A 19404-nucleotide genomic window follows, 5' to 3' on the forward strand; every position below is an offset into this window, starting at 1 on the left:
AAAATAACCTATCTCAAAATAAATATAAATTATTAAATATAGGAAATCATAATCATACAAAGATGAAAATAAATATAACCGTTGGATCTACATAATCGATCTAACGGTGAAATTGATTAGTAGTAATAGTAACACTTACTATATCCTTTCCCTAATTAATAATTTAATGGTAATTATTTTGTAATTTTTTATCCTAATTAGTTTTCTCTTTTTTCCTTAATCACCTTTGATTTATCCTTATATAATTAATATTCTTTACATAATATGATAATACTAAATAACACTGATTTAACCGACTTGGACATAGTTGATTATAAACTAGTCTATGAACCAATAATTTTATTAAATTGTATATCTTAATTGGAAGAATGTAATATTCTGTTTATAATATTATATTAAAGTGAGTTATTAAAATTGTATTTATATAATAAAACCTTAAATTGATGAATTTGACATGTTCATGTCCTAATTCATGATTCCGAAGTAAACTACTGTACTCAGTATCGAACTTTACATATTTCAAGGGTTATTTATCGTTGAAAGGTTAAAGGGTTAACAAGAGAATAGATGTTGTTCAATTTCTCCATAGCAGCACACGAAATACTTTCCGCACTTGCTGGGTATTTTAGGAACGGTCACTACGGTGAGGTTCTCAATCGGTATTTGGAATTGAAGCAATTTAAATTTGGTTTGTGTGGCTCAGCCATTACGGTTTGTCTGAAAAGTTGTGTTGCATTAGGGAGGTTCGAATTTGGAAGAGGGGTTCATGTTGATTCCTTAAAGCTTAATTTGAACTCTGATTGTTTTGTGGGTTCTTCTCTCATTCGGTTATATTCTGAATATGGAAAAATTGAGGATGCATATAAGGTGTTTGATGAAATTACCAACAAAGATCTTGTGGCTTATACTTCCATGATTACTGCCTACGCTCACTGTGGGGGTTTATGTGCTTATGGGGCCTTCCGAATTGCTTGCTTAATGCAGGAGCAACGACTGCATCCCAATCGAGTAACATTAGTGAGCTTACTACATACAGCAGCTAAATTGGGAGCGCTGCATGAGGGTCGTGCAATCCATGGTTATGCCGTTAGAAAAGGAATTGGCTTGTTGGATGAGATTTTTGAGACAGCCCTCCTTGATATGTATAACAAATGTGGAGATGTAAGGATGGCTGCCTCTATTTTTGGCAAGATGGATGCTACAACAGTTGGTTCTTGGAACACTTTGATATCGGCTTATCTTCGTAATGGACAGGCTTTAGAAGCTTTTGGCCTTTTTTGTCAAATGATGCATAGAAAGATTTTGCCTGATTTGTTAACCTTAGCCAATGCAATTCTTTCTTGCGCCAACTTGAATTATTTGTGTGAAGGAAAGATTATCCATGGATACATGATCCGAACGGGGGTAGAACCTGATCTGGTGGCTAGTACTGCTTTGGTTGATCTATACTCTAAATTTGATGTAACTAAAGCTAGAAAAATATTTGAAAGTTTGGGGAATAAGGATGCTGTTATATATAATGTTATGATGGGTGGTTATCTCGAAAATGAGTTATCTGTGGAGGCTATAAATGTATTCCGTGAAATGGTCAAAATGAGTGCTAGTCCAAATGTGGCTTCATTTCTGAATTTAATTTCTGCTGTATCAAACTTGAGAGACATCAGACTAGCCAGTTCTATCCATGGGTATGTATTGAGGCATCAGTGCATCATGAATGTGGAAATTGCAAATCAAATAATTCATTCTTATGCAAAGTGTGGGTATGTGCTGTATGCAAAGGAAGTCTTCAATAGGATGAGATGTAAGGACTTGGTGTCATGGACTTCAATGATAATGGGTTATGTTTACCATGGCCATATTGATGAAGGCATTATTTTGTTTCGTTTGATGCAAAGAGAAAATCTAAATATCGACTCTATTACTCTAATTGGTCTCCTTCAGGGGTTATCCCAGCTTGGATGTCTAAGTTTTGTTAAGGAAGTTCACTGCTTCAGTTACCGAATATTTCATGGCAGAGAGTTGTCTGTAAATAATTCTCTTATTACTACGTATGCTAAGTGTGGAAAAATACATATGGCTAGATATGTATTTCAGCAGATTACTGAATGGTGTCTCACATCATGGAATGCAATGATAGGTGCTTATGCGATGCATGGAAATTATACAGAAGTGTTGAAACTCTTTGATCAAATGAAATTGGGTAAAATTAAACCTGATGAAGTAACCTTTACATCAATACTCACTGCCTGTAGCCACTCAGGATTGGTAAAAGAGGGTCTACGGATTTTTGGGATCATGGTGAATGAATATGCGATAGTTCCAGGTGAAGTTCATTATAGTTGTGTAGTAGATTTATTAAGCAGAGCTGGACTGCTTACAGAGGCACACAATTTGGTTAAAAGGTTTCCATCAACACACAGTTCTGCTGCATTGTCTGCTTTGCTTTCTGCTTGCAGACTATATGGGGATACAGAGATCGGTGAAGCTATAGTGAAGCAGATGTTAAAATTGGAGCCACATAACATAGGTTCCTATGTTTTGGTATCAAATATATTTGCAGAAGGGGGGAGATGGGATGAAGTAGCCCGAATAAGGGCAATGACAAAGGATAATGAATTCAAAAGCCCTCCAGGATATAGTCTGATAGAGCTAGAAAAGCAGCATATGAGATGTGAACCATAAAAGAAAAAAAATTGTTCTTTTAATGTCCACATGAAGAAAAGAATTTTGATATATGGCCAATGATATCAGTGGTGGGAATAATGGTATCAAAGTGAGTATACGAATCAATATAATTTAAATTTTAGAAAATGGAGTACAGTTTTGGACAGACTTCTTAAAAGTATATATTATCACCCAAGAGTCTTTGTGAGTTAAGTGGAGTGTAAATGGGCATCAAACAGTCAATAACTTTGATAATGATGGAATTGGATAGGATGCCTTTGCCTGTGCTTCACAAGGGGAAGAACTTGATGACAGAGATGCTTAGCTCTCTTTCTTTTTCTTTTCCCCTGAAGAGTTTGACCAAAGACAGGTACATACTATTTTTCTATTTTATTATTGGTTGATAAAAATTTACAGGCACATACTATTGCTTGAAGCTTTTCACATTCTTGATCTTGGTGTTGGTTGATAAATGTCATGTATCTTTATCTTCAGCTGTTAGTTTTTCATTGAAACAATGAGTGGGAGCTGTTATATTGGTTGTACTCCAGAAAGTTCCAATCTTGAAGAATAAGCATTGCAGCATTGCTGTGGATTCACTTGTGTTTTGAACTTGGAAAGTGCTGACTTTAAATGGACCAAATCACTCACTTCAGTCGATGTTCAGACTTATGCCGGTAATCAACCATCAAGAACATTGATATTTCTCCCCAATAATTTATTTTAATTTATAGTATCTATTGAATTTCGTATTTGTAGTATCTATTAAAATTCATCTAACACTATCTGTGGTGCATAGCACACACTATTTAAATTTAGATTTTAGATGCAGCAATTGGGAGATTCATTGAGTCAAGGAGAAAATGAAAAGTAGATCAAAGATGTAGTTCTTGTTTTCCTTGAGAGATTAAAAGATATCTTGACACAACCAAGCTCCATTCATGATTTTCCCTGTTTAAAGAAGATTTTTTTTTCTTTTTTAATTTTTGTTTATAATGAACTCGATATTCTAAAAAAAATGGAGCATATAGGTTTCTACATATCATCTGTAAACTGTTGGAAGGTGCTCATCAAGGGCATAGCTAAAATTGTCAATGGATCTCCTCTGTTTTCTCTTTTGGCTTTATGAACTTTGTGCTGAGTTTTTCAGATTGATGGTATATGATAATTAAAATATCTGGAAGCTGTTTTAACATGGTCTCTGATTTTATTTCTTCCACATGTAGGCAGTGGTCCAAGAATTAGTCTTGCTTCTACCAAGCCCCGATTCACGTGAAAGCCCTCTTGACTTGGGAGAGTGGACAAACTCTAGCCTTACTGTACTTTGTACTGAGTTTTAATTTGATTAAGAGACTGGTAGCTGCAAGAGTTAACTCTTAATTATTTGGTAAAAGAGGCTCTGATACTGTTGGACCCCTAAAATGGGTTTATGAACGTAGGAAGAAGCAGAATAAAGGCAAAGGCCATAGTGATCAGCCCATTGCATTGGCAGATTCGGACAAGCAGCCCATGACAGTAAATGTGCAGGCCATGGCAGATTCGTTGGGTGATCAACATCAGCCCATTGCTTCTTCGGGTGGCCAAGGCTTGGTGAAACAGATAGTGCTGGCTGTTGAGAAGAAAAGCACTGCAAGAGAGTTTGTTATAAAAGAGCACACGTGGCAAGCGTTGAATGGGGCATACCATGTGGGAGGGGAATGGGAGAAGGGAATCAGTGGCTAAATAGGAAAAAGGGAGTAAGGGAAGTTAGTTAAAAAGTTTGTAAGAAAAGTATGGGTAGCTTGATGGGGAGTGGGGTTTTCTTCCTCATTGAGAGTAACCATTGTTAGTAGCTGAGTATTTTACTGGTTCAGTATTTGTAATTTCCTTCAAGGTGTCTCAAGCGGTCCGTTGTCAGTAGTCCATTCTGAGTACTGTTTCATTGTTGAGCGTTAATCACTGTTTGTAAGAACTCAATTGCAATTCAAGTTTTAGTATATTTTCCTGTTTATTATCTGTTAATCTTCTGGTGCCATCAATTGGTATCAAAGCACTTGATCCTGCAAGTGCGTTGAATGGTTCGATCAAGGATGGAGACAAGAGTTGATGATATGGAACAGAGGCTGATGGCTATGGAACAGAGCAACGTGGGTTTGACGGGGCGAATTGGAGGGTTAGGAAATTCGGTGCATCAGGTGAACTGTACCCTTACGGAGATTTTAGCACGACTCAATCATATGGGCGGAGGAAGATCGAGGAGCCCTGGCAAACGCTCTACAACGGAGGGTGAGGAAGAAGTGAGAGGTGACCAAGTGGGTGGTGACATGGACGGAAACGCTAGGGAATACGAAAGGAGAAGGCGAGTAGAGGTTCCTTATTTCTCTGGAGATGATCCTTATGGCTGGCTGTACAGGGCCGAGCGAATTTTTCGAATCTTTAGGATTCCTATCGGCGAGCAAGTGGAGACCGCGTCGGTATGCTTGGAAGGAAGGGCACTCAACTGGTTCCAATGGTGGGAGCAAAGGAACCCAACCATCTCTTGGGCTGACTTTCGTGCAGCGATTCTGGACCGATTCCATCCATCATCTTCTGGAAATCCTTACGAAGATTTAATGTGTCTTCGTCAACAGGGATCGTTTGCGGAGTACCGTGAAAAGTTTGAGTTGCTTTCAGCCCCGTTGAGACACGCAGATGAAGATGTTATGCAAGCTGCGTTCCTGAATGGCCTCCGTGAAGAGATTCGCGCGGAAATCAGATTGCATAATTTGAGGAACCTGGGCACGATGATGACGATGGCTCAGCGTGTGGAGAGAGAGAGGAGATCAGGGGGAAATTGGGTCAGGAGAGTGGGAGGTTTGGGCCAAATGCTGGCAATGGCCCACACTATTCTAGGCCTGCTCTCCCTAGTCGTCATTCGAGTTTCAATGTGAGGAGCTCCACTAGTGGGCCAAACGTGACAAGCCCGTTAACTCAAAATAATGGCACCCAGGGTAGTGAAAGTGGGGCTTCCACTCCAAATCTGAATCAGGGCACGAGTGGGGTTGTGAACCCTAATGAGGGCAACAGCGGTACAATCGGACGGAGCTCTAACGGCGGCAACGGTGGTCGCGCTCGCTTCCGACGGCTGTCACCGGAGGAGGTGGCGGATAGACGACGCCGGAACACGTGTTTCAAGTGCAATGGACCATATTCCTTCGATCACGTGTGCCCCCAGGCTCATTTGAATGTGATGATGGTCGGAACGGGAGACACAGAGGACGTGGAACTCGATTTGGGGAACAGAGAGTCGTCTGAAGAAAGGGTGAACCTTCAATTGAGTCTCCACAGTATTGCTGGGCTTACGTCCAGTAGATCCTTGAAGTTGTGGGGGACGATCGCGGGCAAGAGGGTTGTGGTGTTGATTGACACAGGAGCCTCACACAATTTCTTGGCACCACATGTAGCTGACGATCTGAAGCTTCTGGTGAACAAGACCGAATCCCCCACGGTCACGGTGGGTGATGGGAATCAAGTACGATGCATGGGAACGTGTAAGGGAGTGTTATTACAGCTCCCAGGTATGTCAATAACTCAAGATTTTTTCATATTTAACTTGGAGGGGGAGGATGTCATTCTGGGTTACACCTGGCTGGAGGGTTTGGGGGAGATAAAGGCTAATTTCCGCGAGCTTTTCTTGAGGGTGCCTTATGGATCAGATATTGTTGAGCTTCGAGGAGATCCTCAATTGTCCAGAGGGCTTATTTCTTATAAGAAGCTTAGTAAGACCATGAAAAAGGGGTTGGAAAATTATTTAGTGGATCTGAGGGTAGTGAGTACCAATGTTGGCAAGGAGGAGGACTCTATTGAGTTGACTTCAAGGGTCATGCACCAATTCCCTGAGGTGTTTAGGGAACCAACAGATTTACCTCCGGAGAGAACCTGTGATCACAGAATCATTCTGAAGGAAGGGGCCAGTGTTCCAAATCTAAAGCCTTATCGCTACCCTTATTACCAAAAGGAGGAGTTGGAGAAATTTGTCAGGGAAATGTTGTTGGTGGGGTGGATCCGACCCAGTACTAGCCCCTTTTCCAGTCCTATGATCTTAGTCAAGAAAAAAGACGGCAGCTGGAGATTTTGTGTTGACTACTGGGCTTTGAACAGGGTGACCATCCCTGATAAATTCCCATTACCAGTGATAGATGAGTTGTTGGATGAGTTAGAAGGAGCTTCGATTTTTTCTAAGCTGGATCTAAAGTCGGGATATAATCAAATCCGTATGCGGAAAGAAGACATTGAGAAGACGGCTTTTAGGACTCATGAGGGCCATTATGAGTACCTTGTGATGCCGTTTGGTTTGAGGAATGCTCCCTCGACATTCCAATCCTTAATGAATGAGGTGTTCAAGCCATTTCTCCGTAAGTTCGTCCTAGTCTTCTTCGATGACATTCTCATATACAGTGCGGATGAATCTTCTCATTGGGCTCAGTTATGTCAAGTGATGGAGGTACTGCAAAAAAATTGCTTTGTGGCAAATTTCAAGAAGTGTAGTTTTGGAAGGAAGGAGTTGGAGTATTTGGGCCATGTGATCTCCGGAACAGGGGTAAAGGCAGATTCTTCTAAGGTAGCTGCCATTAAAGATTGGCCGGTTCCTTTGTCCTTGAAAGGGTTAAGGGGATTTTTGGGTCTTACCGGGTATTATAGACGCTTTGTGAAGAATTATGGTCATTTAGCCAGCCCCCTGACTAGATTACTTAAGAAAGACAGATTTGCTTGGGATGTGACAGCTCAAGGGGCATTTGATGAACTAAAGGTTGTGATGATGTCCCTGCCAGAATTGGCATTGCCTAATTTTGATGAGGAATTCATTGTGGAAACCGATGCTTCAGGGGTAGGTATGGGAGCAGTACTCATGCAACATGGTCGACCTATCGCTTATTTTAGTCAAGCATTTTCTGAGAAGGATAAAATGCTCTCTGTTTACGAAAAGGAACTCAAGGCTATTGTCTTTTCTATACAAAAGTGGCGGCATTATTTGCTGGGTCGACATTTCATAGTAAGAACTGATCAGAGGAGCTTAAAATACCTCACTGAGCAGAGAGTGTTGATAGATGGACAACATAAATGGGTGGCAAAACTTATGGGTTTTGACTTAGAGATCCAATACAAACCAGGTTTGGAGAATAAGGCCGCGGATGCACTATCCCGTATGATGGAATGCAAGGTTATGTCCACACCTGTGAGTTCGGATTTGCAGAAGCTTTCTGATGAGGCTTTGGCAGATGCTGGAATTAAGAAGATGATCACTGAGATCATGAATAACAGCTCTTCTCACCCGAGTTATCATGTGACGAAGGGTTGCTTGTGGTACAAGGACAGGTTGGTACTCCCTCGCTCTTCCACTTTTATTCCCACTATTCTTGAAGAGTTTCACTCGTCTCCTTGGGGAGGGCATTCGGGAGAAATCCGCACTTACAAGCGGGTTTCTGCATTGCTTTATTGGAAGGGAATGAGGGGGGATGTTATAAGGTTTGTACAGAATTGTGGGGTGTGCCAACAACAAAAGTACCAAAGTTTATTACCTGCTGGATTGTTAAATCCCTTACCTATTCCAGATCAAGTTTGGGAAGATTTGTCCTTGGATTTCATATCTGGGTTGCCTAAGTCCCAGGGGGTGGATACTATACTGGTGGTGGTAGATCGGTTAACAAAGTATGCTCACTTCATCACTCTCACACATCCATTTACTGCTGAAGAGGTAGCTGACCTGTTTGTGAGTGTCATCATCCGGTTGCATGGATTCCCTAAATCCATAATATCGGATAGGGACAGGTTATTCCTTAGTAAATTTTGGGGAGCATTATTTAAGGCTGCAGGCACTCACCTTAAGTTTAGTTCAGCATACCATCCCCAAACGGATGGACAAACGGAAGTGGTGAACCGCACTTTGGAAACTTATCTGCGGTGTTTTGCTAGTAGTCACCCTAAGAGTTGGGCTAAGTGGATTCCTTGGGCTGAGTTTTGGTTTAACAGCTCTTACAACAGGTCCACAAGGATGACTCCATTCAAAGCTTTATATGGAAGAGATCCTCCAACCATTTTTCAGTTCGACAAACTGCCCATCTCAGTGGCTGCGGTTGATCAATGGGTGGCAGCTCGTGATGCATTATTGCTGGAATTGAAGCAAAATCTATGCAAAGCACAAGAGAGAATGAAGATGCAGGATGATAAAGGTAGAAGAGATGTGACATTTTCGGTGGGTGATCAGGTATACTTGAAGATCCAACCATACAAGTTGAGATCATTAGCTAAACATCTCAATCAGAAACTGAGTCCAAGGTTTTATGGACCTTTTGAAATCGTGGAAAGGATTGGACCAGCTGCTTATAGATTGCAACTCCCTAATTATGCACGAATACATTCAGTATTTCACGTGTCTCAATTGAAGAGGGCTGTGAATGCAGATGTGCCAGTGATGACTTTGCCCAATTGTTTGACTGATTCGATGGAGTTACAAGTTCACCCTGCTTCGGTACGAAATGCTAGGAAGCTTCTGAATGGGAAGATTGAAGTGTTGGTGGAATGGGCCAACCTGCCTGAATGTGAGTGGTCATGGGAAGACATGGAGGAATTGCAAGAGTTGTTTCCAAATTTTCACCTTGAGGACAAGGTGATTGTTGGAGGGGGAGGTGTTGTTGGACCCCTAAAATGGGTTTATGAACGTAGGAAGAAGCAGAATAAAGGCAAAGGCCATAGTGATCAGCCCATTGCATTGGCAGATTCGGACAAGCAGCCCATGACAGTAAATGTGCAGGCCATGGCAGATTCGTTGGGTGATCAACATCAGCCCATTGCTTCTTCGGGTGGCCAAGGCTTGGTGAAACAGATAGTGCTGGCTGTTGAGAAGAAAAGCACTGCAAGAGAGTTTGTTATAAAAGAGCACACGTGGCAAGCGTTGAATGGGGCATACCATGTGGGAGGGGAATGGGAGAAGGGAATCAGTGGCTAAATAGGAAAAAGGGAGTAAGGGAAGTTAGTTAGAAAGTTTGTAAGAAAAGTATGGGTAGCTTGATGGGGAGTGGGGTTTTCTTCCTCGTTGAGAGTAACCATTGTTAGTAGCTGAGTATTTTACTGGTTCAGTATTTGTAATTTCCTTCAAGGTGTCTCAAGCGGTCCGTTGTCAGTAGTCCATTCTGAGTACTGTTTCATTGTTGAGCGTTAATCACTGTTTGTAAGAACTCAATTGCAATTCAAGTTTTAGTATATTTTCCTGTTTATTATCTGTTAATCTTCTGGTGCCATCAGAGAATTATTCTAGAAGGTTCTTAGGGAATAGGATAAACGGAAGGGAAGTGTGTGTAGTGAGGTATGTATGTATTCAGAGAATTTAGAGTGGGGTTTTGGGAAAGGATGTCTTGAGGCCTAGGTCTTTGGCTTTGAGGGTGAGTTGAGACCTTTGGTTTATCTTTTGTATTAGTGTGTTCCTGTTCTTGGTTTATCAATAGGTTAGTGTGTTGTGAGTCTGTAATTTGGATTATCAAGTCCGTTGCATTGTGTTCTGATTTACTATAGTCAATGTTATTATCAATGGAAGAATTTGTTGTTATGTTTGTTGTTAATTGTTGGGGGTTCCATCACATACCAAATACTTTGTTATAGTTTAAACTGACATCAAAATGATTCAGGTTGTCTACTGAGAGCCAAAACACAAGAAAAAAAGGGAAAATCACAGCCCTTTTTTATAACGGCTTGTCCTAGTTGCATGGGAAAGCATTCCCTTATTGATAATATATTTGTCGTGACTATCATTTTGAGACCAGAAACAAATTTGCTTGCATTGATGCCATTATTGAATCAGAACATTTTGCTATCAAGCCATGGGGGTGATGCTGTGCTAAAGATAGCTGATTTTGGTCTCTCAAGGTAGTGTCCGTTTAGGGAAAAGAATACGGAGTGGAAGACAGTTTATTTATTTATTTATTTTCATTTTATTACTTGCACTAACTTGACAACTTCTTTCCCTTGCATACAATTTGGAGAACTATATGCCCGGGCGAGTATGCTGAGACTGTTTGTGGTTCTCCATTATACATGGCTCCAGAAGTTCTTCAGTTTCAGAGATATGATGACAAGGTATCAGCTCTCCTTACTTTCAACATTAATTAACTTGGTTTACTGAAATTTAAGTAATTATTATAGGCAGACATGTGGAGTGTTGGGACCATTCTTTTTGAGCTTCTAAATGGCTACCCACCTTTTTATGGTACAAATAATGTTCAGGTAACACCATAACTTTGAACAACAAATATTAAGAAATTCCCAGTTTGTGATCACTGCTAATACAAAATGCTGATTTCAGCTGTTGAAAAACATCAGATCCTGTACCTGTCTTCCATTTTCTCCGCTGATTCTTTCGGGATTGGATCCTGACTGTCTTGATATTTGTTCAAGACTACTAAGCTTAAATCCAGGTTATGCACATTTCCCATTTTATATAATTTTTTTTTTCCTATTCACTTAATTTCCTGTGGAAATCTAGTTATGTCTGAAGTATTTGCACCCTGTTGCAGGGGAGCGCATATCTTTTGATGAATTTTATTGGCATAGGTTTCTACGAAGAAAGTTGATAGGAACATGACATTGACAGCAATTTCAGGAATAAGTGTTTATGACTTCCCCTAGCAGGTCTTCTTCAAAACTATTAAAATCATCAGTAAAAGTTGATGCCTTTTCCTTTTCTTTTCCTTCTTTGATTTCTCTTCTCTGAGCATGGGATCATTCACTTAAACTATTTATGGGGAAAATATCTCAGTATTTTCTTTGACCACTGACTACAAGCTCAGCAGCTTGGGAATATTTTTACAGTTCCAATAAGAATAGCAACCTTCCTCATGTGCCTAACGGTATCTCAACGCCTATGCAGAAACCTTTTAATGTGATACCGATTTCAGTCCTTAATGTTGCATTATAGATAGAAAAGTGCTGAATAAAGCATTTTCATTAAATTTGGAAAGAGTGAAACTAGATGAAATAATTATTCAACAATAGAAGAATCAAATCGAAAATTGTATGATATTTTTTTTTTTTTCCTTTTGGGATGGGGTGGGGGGACCAGGTTTGGTTTATGAGATGGCTTCATCTGAAGTGGTGTTAGGTTGCCTTAGTTATATATGGCAAAAATGTGATCACATTCTTTCTTGTCAAATTGCAAGTTCCACAAGCTGGTCAAAGGAACTTAGTTAATGATATCTTCATTTAAAAGGAAAACAAATTGACTGGAAATTAAGTTAATGTATATTTGTATAAACTACTTGGCATAGTATAGTGTTTGATCTTTCTTTCTTTTTCTTCTATTCAATCTCTTATGCTAGAGTTGCAAGATTAATGTGCTTTTTGTACGAAGTAGATGTTTGCACTTGAATTTTTGTATTGCCTGTGTATAATTATGAAAAGCTGCTACATTTTATTGATTCTATTCTTAGGGAATTCAAATCTTTATAATTTGTCAACATACTGAAATCTTACCGGATCTAAATTTACAGGATATAATTTGACGACTAATTTGTTGGCATGATTCGAAAGACGACCGGGGTTGTAAGAAGTGCCTAATTATTAAGCATAAGCTTATTTTTCCGTGATAGGCTGCTCCCTTCACCCTAGCTTTTGCAATGTAAAAATATGGTAGTGTAGCAAGCAGGTGCCAAAAGTGTGTGAGAGAAAGAGAGACATGGATAGGGGTGCCGATTTTTCTTAACCTCCACTTACTGACAGAATTTAGTTTTTGGTGTTCATTTGTTTTTGACATCTCAAGCAAAGACTATTATGGTAGGTTGTGATCAAGTTCCATCTTTACCTGTAACTATAAAGTAGAAATGAAAAAAGATGTATCTTGCTTATGACTTTGCCAGCCCAGTTTATTTTAATTTTTACAGAATAACAAGTGTGTGTGTGTGTGAAAAAAGATGTATCTTGCTTATGACTTTGCCAGCCCAGTTTATTTTAATTTTTACAGAATAACAAAAGTGTGTGTGTGTGTGAATATAGTTTTTTATGCATGTGTCGTGCGCGTACATAAAAATGAATGAAATTCACTAAGGAAAAAAGATAAAAGAAAATTAAGTTCTACCTATTTTTGTGTGTATATGACTTGAGAAATTATGTGTGTGGCTTATATTTACAAATTAAATTGTTTATGAATTCTTATAATTAAATTTTAACCGTTAATTTTTATTATTTTAACAGTTATAATTTATTAAAATATATGAGAGTATAGGGATAAACTAGATAATAATAAAACCTGCTTAAATATAGGCCCCATGTTTACACTTTGTTTGGGTTAGGCAAACGCAAAGTCATCCTCATCTATTCGAGATTCATATCTTCAGTTATGGACGCAAACATCCTGAGACGATTAAGAGATCGTTGCACGCAAAGGGTGTTAAAACGCTAAATATTATGACGTGTAGACGAGTACATTTTTTGAAGATGCAAGAAACGTACATTTGCACAATTGGTGAATACCAATGACAGTCACCATACTATAACGTAGTATAGCTAAGCTTTCCATTTTATTAACACGCACTAGATACAATAGCTATCTCGATCCAGGATTTCTAGTGACATACATTGCAGCCATGTTCCTCAATTGACTTGTAATGCACATAATAGTGTGAAACGATTAGAAACAAGGAAGTCATTTTCTCCTAAAGCCAAGCCTCGATCACATGTTTCGTACACTTGACGAGGATACTGTAAGCACACATAAACGCCACATTGTACTTTAGAAGAAAATTATTATGACACGATATTTGTTTAAATACAAATTTTCTATATTCTGTACAGCGACTTGGGGATCACAAGCCTGATAAATCACAAGATAAAACATGAAATTTGTTCCGTGCGTGTGCCTGCACTAAGCAAGGCAAAGTTGCATGGTCCAACTCAGCGGTCTTCCTTTCGAACAGCATTTGGATCAGACATCATGTCCATCATCATTTTCTCAGGGGAATCTTCCCAGCTCGCAAAAGTCTTCAAGTCAACCTACAAAAAAGCATAATAACAGAGTGTTACTGCTGTTCTTTGATTTATCAAAATTTAATTCCTATTTGCAACTAATTGGATCAGGTACGATACTTTTCGTCTTTGTTCAGTGAAAAGTTCCTCTCTCTTCTTATATGAGTTTTGCACCTCCTTTGCCACTTTCCCACCAAGTCCCCAAACTTCAACTTCTGAAATCAGAGCTTCAATACGTAGGAAACCCTGAAACATATGATAAGCCAACAAAAGCTCATAAATATGAAGTCATAGCGAAGAGCAGTTCATTATTGGTCAATGGCCAAGATACTTTTAACCAATCCCAGTGTACTGTCTACATTATTCATACTGTGCATCTCTTCAATTAACATTAGCCGAATATTAAAAACATTATCACGATGTAATGAAGGAAAATTTCACAGCATGGAAGAGTTCACTGGATCGTTATACTCTTTATAAAAACCAAAAATACAAAAGTTTCCATTTGAAGGACATACGGTATCAGTAACTTTATATGCATGCAATAATACAAAAGTTTCTATAGTCATACTGCAAGTATTTTCAGCAATAGAATTAAACCTGATCTGGAAGGAGGGAACCGCTCTGGTAAGTTTTGTCAATAGCATGATGGCGAACAGTCACTTTCGAAAAATCTTCATCAATAAATATTCGCTCATTTCCAGGTGTTCCTCCAAATGCGATTCCCACCGGCTTTGGATGTGACTGGTATGCTTTACCAGTGGGATGCAAGTGGCTATAAACAAAATTCTTTTCCTTACCTGTCAATAGTAACATACATAACTGGTTACAGGGTTTCACAAAAATTAATCAGACCCCTGAAAGAAGAGAAATAAAAACAGTAACAACAAAAGGAACAGTGTCACCTCTACTACCTACCAGTAGGTGGGAATACGTGAAAAACTGGGCTTATAGAATACAAACATCCAGAGTTTCCATAGAAAATGTTTTTATTTTCCAAACCTTGATCTGTTAGGGCACCTAGAACCCATTTCCTATTAATCGAATTTCCCTCATGAGCATCTCCTGAACTTGCAGCAACCAAAATTAGCATCGGACCTTTGTAACCTTCAACACGAGACCAAAATCTGTTGAGGCCTCTTCCATGAGCGGATGACCTAAAACAGTATACATTCGATGTCAATAGGCATTTCCTTTTCCACCTGGTGAGTCTCATAAACAAAATTACAATATTGCAGAACAAGCAACATACCATCTCAGTCAACAGACAGAAAATCAGAAAAACATAACAATAGGTGACCAAAATACATTTTTCCCCATTTAAAGCAAAATAGCATGATGCAGCTATGATTGAGGATCAGAAATTCAAACCGATAAATAAGGATTTCATCTGTTCCACCTCCACTGCTAATCAATGCTCTAGAAATCTCTTCATTTACTGGACTTTTCTGTGTAATAGAAATTGCCCACGCCCTTCCTTGGGTTAAAATATAATCACATGCAGCTGCTGATGAAATATCTCCAACAGAGGAGGAATCAGAGGATGCCAATTCATCCTGCCATTTCAATCAAGAAATTATTCCATCTCACGACACCTAAGAACCAGAAGCAAAATACTTTCTCTCCTACAATAACTAAGGGTAAAAGGAGAGAATGCTATATTGCTACACAGTTTCAGATAATAATATAATAAGAAACAAATATATTCAACATCAACAACACCTTTATCCTAGACTAGTTGGGATTGGTGGCCGATGAACTCAAATGAAAAGCACGAAAAAAATAAACGTAGTATATTATTTAACTAAAAACACAATGGCAATTGAGGCAAGAATCTAAATAACAACAAAAATATGCACAAAAACTTGAGAAATACATGCTTTTCTCTGCAAATGATAAATGAATAATAAGAGTACTAGGGACTATAATCCTAAGAATTTTCAGCAGTAAGACAGTAAAACAATGTCATGATAATTCTTCATGCCAATGTAGTAATAATTAATCAACTAATAGCTGAAGTTACTGAACAGAAATGACAAATCAATCACAAATAAACATAATTACTTCAAGAGGTAAGTGGATTTTTTGCCACACTAGAGGATATACTGATATGGATGCGGGCATTAAGGGGCCTAAACCTCTTAAAGTCTATACTAGGAGGGTTTTCGGCAAGGTAGTTGGTTGATTATTTATGTAATGTATGTTGAGTTAATTATCGGGTTAGTTATATGGATGACACTTTATGGCAGAAAGTTTTGTTTTATGTATTGGTTATGGGTAGTTATTATGTCTTGTAATAAGAGAGCTTATCCCCAATTAGGAAGCCGGTGGTTGATTAGTAAGAAGTCTAGGGTGAGAATAACTTCTCAGAGAAGGGAATTACTCCTTGGAGAGGAAATCCCCTCTAATGTTATTGTACTCTTTAAATTAATAAACAGTATGATTATCCAGTAATACCTCCTTATACCGCGATTGCGCCGCGACTACAAAATGTAGTGTCACATAGTGGAAATAGAGTTTGTGTGCTGCTACTGCATCTGTAGCGGGATTGCGCACCATAGCTGCTTTACTGATAACCTAGATGGGTTTAGCCATTTGAAGGACATTTGGGTCCTCCATCCCATCATATCCATACATACCCTAAGCAACAGGCCTTCGTGATTGATTGAAAATGACAGTTTTCTCCTCAGTTTTCAATTATAGTCATAGTTGTCAATCTCAGATAGCGGCCAATCTCAAAGCCACTATAGTGAGATGGTCGCTATGCTGATGATTATAAATACACAATAAATAATTTATATTACATATATAAAAATGCTCAAAAAAAAAAAAAAAAATTACCCAAAATTAAAGGTATGTTCATAGTTAATAATCTAAAGTCATAGTCTTAAGCTAAATACACAAGTCCCATTTGGTATCTTTTAGCTCTTGTCCCACGAGTGGTAGTATTGTCTCAAAAATCACATATGACACTCTTCCAATTGTTAATATCTCTCAAGTTATTCTATTGCCATGCTATGCCAAATATCTGCAAAAATGAACCTCATTGTTGGCACAATGAGCTTGAAGCAAAAGCGTTTTGCATAGCAGATCATGTAGCATAGCGACCTCTGGTCATAATGCGACACTGCAATAATAGCACTATCTCGTGGTATTGATAAGTTTGACTCTAACATCCCTTTTGATGCTACTAACCTAGTTAGGCCTCTTCTAGGTTTCCTATTCAATTATTGTTATTGACAAGCATAATGACAGTTAAGCATAAATGATAATAAAGCAAAACATTATTGTTTCTAGAAAAGCCAAACATACAGCCAACTGCCAAACTGGGGAATTCCTTTTCCATAATAGTAGCATAAATAGCAAGCATACAGTTTTGAGTATAAAAATACTAAAAACAATTATCATTGCCTTCTATAACCAATCTAAAAGAGACCTAACTAGATTACCAACATCTAAAAGGATGTTAAAACCAAGCTTATTAACAACATCGTGGAGCATTTTTGCTTTACAACCTTTGTGCCCACAATAGCATCCATTTACGGAGAGATTCATGCCTCTATTGTGAATGTGAACAAAGTAAAACCCCTCTTCCCCTTACCTCCCCCACTTTTTCTAGGATACTTTGTGATTTTCAACATTCTTTCATTCGAATAACAAATAGGTTATGAAAACCTTTCCAAACCATTCATTTTTGCAAACATCCATTGACCCACAGCAATCTTCTCTTTTGACACCAACCCCCCGACCCATTGCTTGTTGACATTGTTCCCTGATCTGAGTTCTTACAAAGGCCTGTGCCCTTCATGTTCTCTGATCTATCCCCCACCCTTTTGTTTATTTAGTTAATTATTTTTGTGTTTTGAGTTTTTTACTTCTCATTGATTACACTTCACATCCTTTGCAATCATGACATCATCCACTTAGCAACAAGGGATTACTCCACGAAGCACCTCAACCTAAGCCACTTTTTGTGCACTAATAAAACCTACCAGTGAGAATATTAACATGACATGGAAATGAAATAGCTTGAGATGTGAACAATTGAAAGAGTGCCACATGTGATTTCTATGGATAAACTACTACTAATGGGATTACTAGAGTATTTGTTTAGCTTAAGAGTATGACTTTTGATTTTTAATTATGCATGTCTTTAATGTTGGGTAATTTTTTGTTTTTGAGCAATTATATATGTATATTATAAATTATTTATAATCTTCAATGTAGCAGCAACCATCCAGCTATTTGCTATAGTAATTTTGGGATCGGCCACTATACGCTGTTATCCAGGATTGATAACAATAGTTAAAACGCAGATTATTTGTCAATTCTACAATGCCATGCTGATTAACTAAAAAAGAAAGCAAACAATTTATTGGGAGCTGTTTGACAACCAACTTTTTATAAAATGTAGCAACCTTCGTATTTCAATCATGGGGAACAAAAAAAGCCAAACATAGATTACAGGGTGAACGTTGTATGTTAGAAAACACATTTGGAAATAGTTACAGATCACAATAGTATCAGCATGAAGGCAAGGCAAAAAAAACAAAAAATAGAACTGGCAAAATTACATGATGAGAATTGTTTTAATTTTTAAACCACATATCAACTACGATGGTAACCAAGGCAGAATGAAATATATTAATCATGTTGAGTAAAAAAAATAAAGAAAACTTGTGCTGAAGTGGTCATAAAAAAGAAATCATGATGGTAACTGAAGCCATTGAATATAAATAAACAAATTACCCCTGCAGTCACTGTCATTTGCAATCTTGCATGAAAATACTGTCTTAAGCAATCCGGGAGGCATGGCACCGTACTCATAACCCATGTAATAAACTTCCCTGCAGGAAGTTGAAGTTCCAAGCTCGAGATGTCACAATCCCATACATTCAAGCCACCCTCAACTTTTACACACGATGTAATGACGGACAACACCAAATGATTCAAATCTGGCAGACTGAGACTTCCTTTCCCTTTCAAATTTCTACAATCCCATGACATAGCCCAACACATGAAAAGAAGCATAAACACATGACTAGGAAGAAGGTAACCGTCGATCTTACAATCAGCATCCCCAGATTCAAACTCCAAATGCAGAGTAACATTTCCTCTTCCAGTCACAGCAAGGAACACTCTGACAAGCATATTCAGTGAAATTGAAGCAGACACCCTAGCACAGCACTTGTTATAACCTTTCACAAATTCAAACCAACTTATTCCTCCTTTATCAGCCACGAAAAATTGATCAACCAGGGATGAACCTAAGTGATCCAACAACACCGCAAACAAATCAGGCACGTTTCCTGCATGATTACTTCGACCTTCGCGAGAGAAACCTAAGCATTGCTTAAAACAACGAGTTTAAACGTCAGAAAGACCAAATTAAAAAAAGAAAGAGAAAAATAAAAGAAAATCTCAAATCAAGGTTTCTAAGTAGTACCTGTAGTTTTTCTAAGGGAACATCGTTCGTTTCGGGATTGGCGAGTTTAGAGAAAGCTTTCTGAAGCATGGGAAGAGCTCCGGTGGAGGCTGCAACCGTTTCCGCCTCCCGCTGTTCCGCCGAAACCCGCGGCTCCGCCGAAGTGGACGCTCCCATCACCGGCGTCGTAAAAAATCAGATTTAGTTTCTTTCTCCAATCTTCTGGTAGCGTTTGAAAAAATCTAAAATGCACCTCTCTCTATTTAAATAGCCTAGTTAGAACCGTTGGATTAAATTGACGGCCACGATAGGGGAACAGAATCTAATCCTATGTGACAAACCGCATC

The 19404-nt window shown here is 38.6% G+C and overlaps 3 protein-coding genes across 5 annotated transcripts; 2 read left to right on the plus strand and 1 right to left on the minus strand.

The window, feature by feature from the left end:
• Positions 1-567: 567 nt before the first annotated feature.
• LOC133303884 (pentatricopeptide repeat-containing protein At4g21300-like) lies at positions 568-2820 on the plus strand. The gene has a single exon (XM_061503853.1). The coding sequence runs from the start codon at positions 568-570 to the stop codon at positions 2680-2682; it is 2115 nt and encodes a 704-aa protein (XP_061359837.1). The 3' UTR covers positions 2683-2820.
• A 7428-nt stretch (positions 2821-10248) lies between these two features.
• Positions 10249-12564, plus strand: LOC133303894 (serine/threonine-protein kinase ATG1t). Its single transcript, XM_061503863.1, has 6 exons — positions 10249-10542; positions 10659-10752; positions 10819-10899; positions 10979-11090; positions 11190-11304; positions 12162-12564. The coding sequence occupies exons 1-5, from the start codon at positions 10382-10384 to the stop codon at positions 11255-11257; spliced, it is 516 nt and encodes a 171-aa protein (XP_061359847.1). The 5' UTR covers positions 10249-10381; the 3' UTR covers positions 11258-11304; positions 12162-12564.
• A 619-nt stretch (positions 12565-13183) lies between these two features.
• LOC133303891 (uncharacterized) lies at positions 13184-19286 on the minus strand. 3 transcript variants are annotated; one of them, XM_061503860.1, is made up of 7 exons: positions 19079-19286; positions 18382-18984; positions 15004-15188; positions 14635-14789; positions 14233-14432; positions 13753-13878; positions 13184-13659 (listed from the first exon to the last, which is right to left on the minus strand). In XM_061503860.1, the coding sequence occupies exons 1-7, from the start codon at positions 19232-19234 to the stop codon at positions 13561-13563; spliced, it is 1524 nt and encodes a 507-aa protein (XP_061359844.1). In that variant the 5' UTR covers positions 19235-19286; the 3' UTR covers positions 13184-13560. The 3 variants fall into 3 exon arrangements, with proteins under 3 accessions (XP_061359844.1, XP_061359843.1, XP_061359845.1); XM_061503859.1 differs by having other exon boundaries at positions 14551-14789; positions 19079-19284; XM_061503861.1 differs by having other exon boundaries at positions 14551-14789; positions 18382-18974; positions 19079-19217.
• Positions 19287-19404: the final 118 nt, after the last annotated feature.

Source organism: Gastrolobium bilobum, unplaced genomic scaffold (assembly GCF_033153095.1).
Source record: "Gastrolobium bilobum isolate Gb01-03AN ecotype WA unplaced genomic scaffold, APGP_CSIRO_Gbil_v1 utg3122, whole genome shotgun sequence".
Lineage (NCBI taxonomy): Eukaryota > Viridiplantae > Streptophyta > Magnoliopsida > Fabales > Fabaceae > Gastrolobium > Gastrolobium bilobum.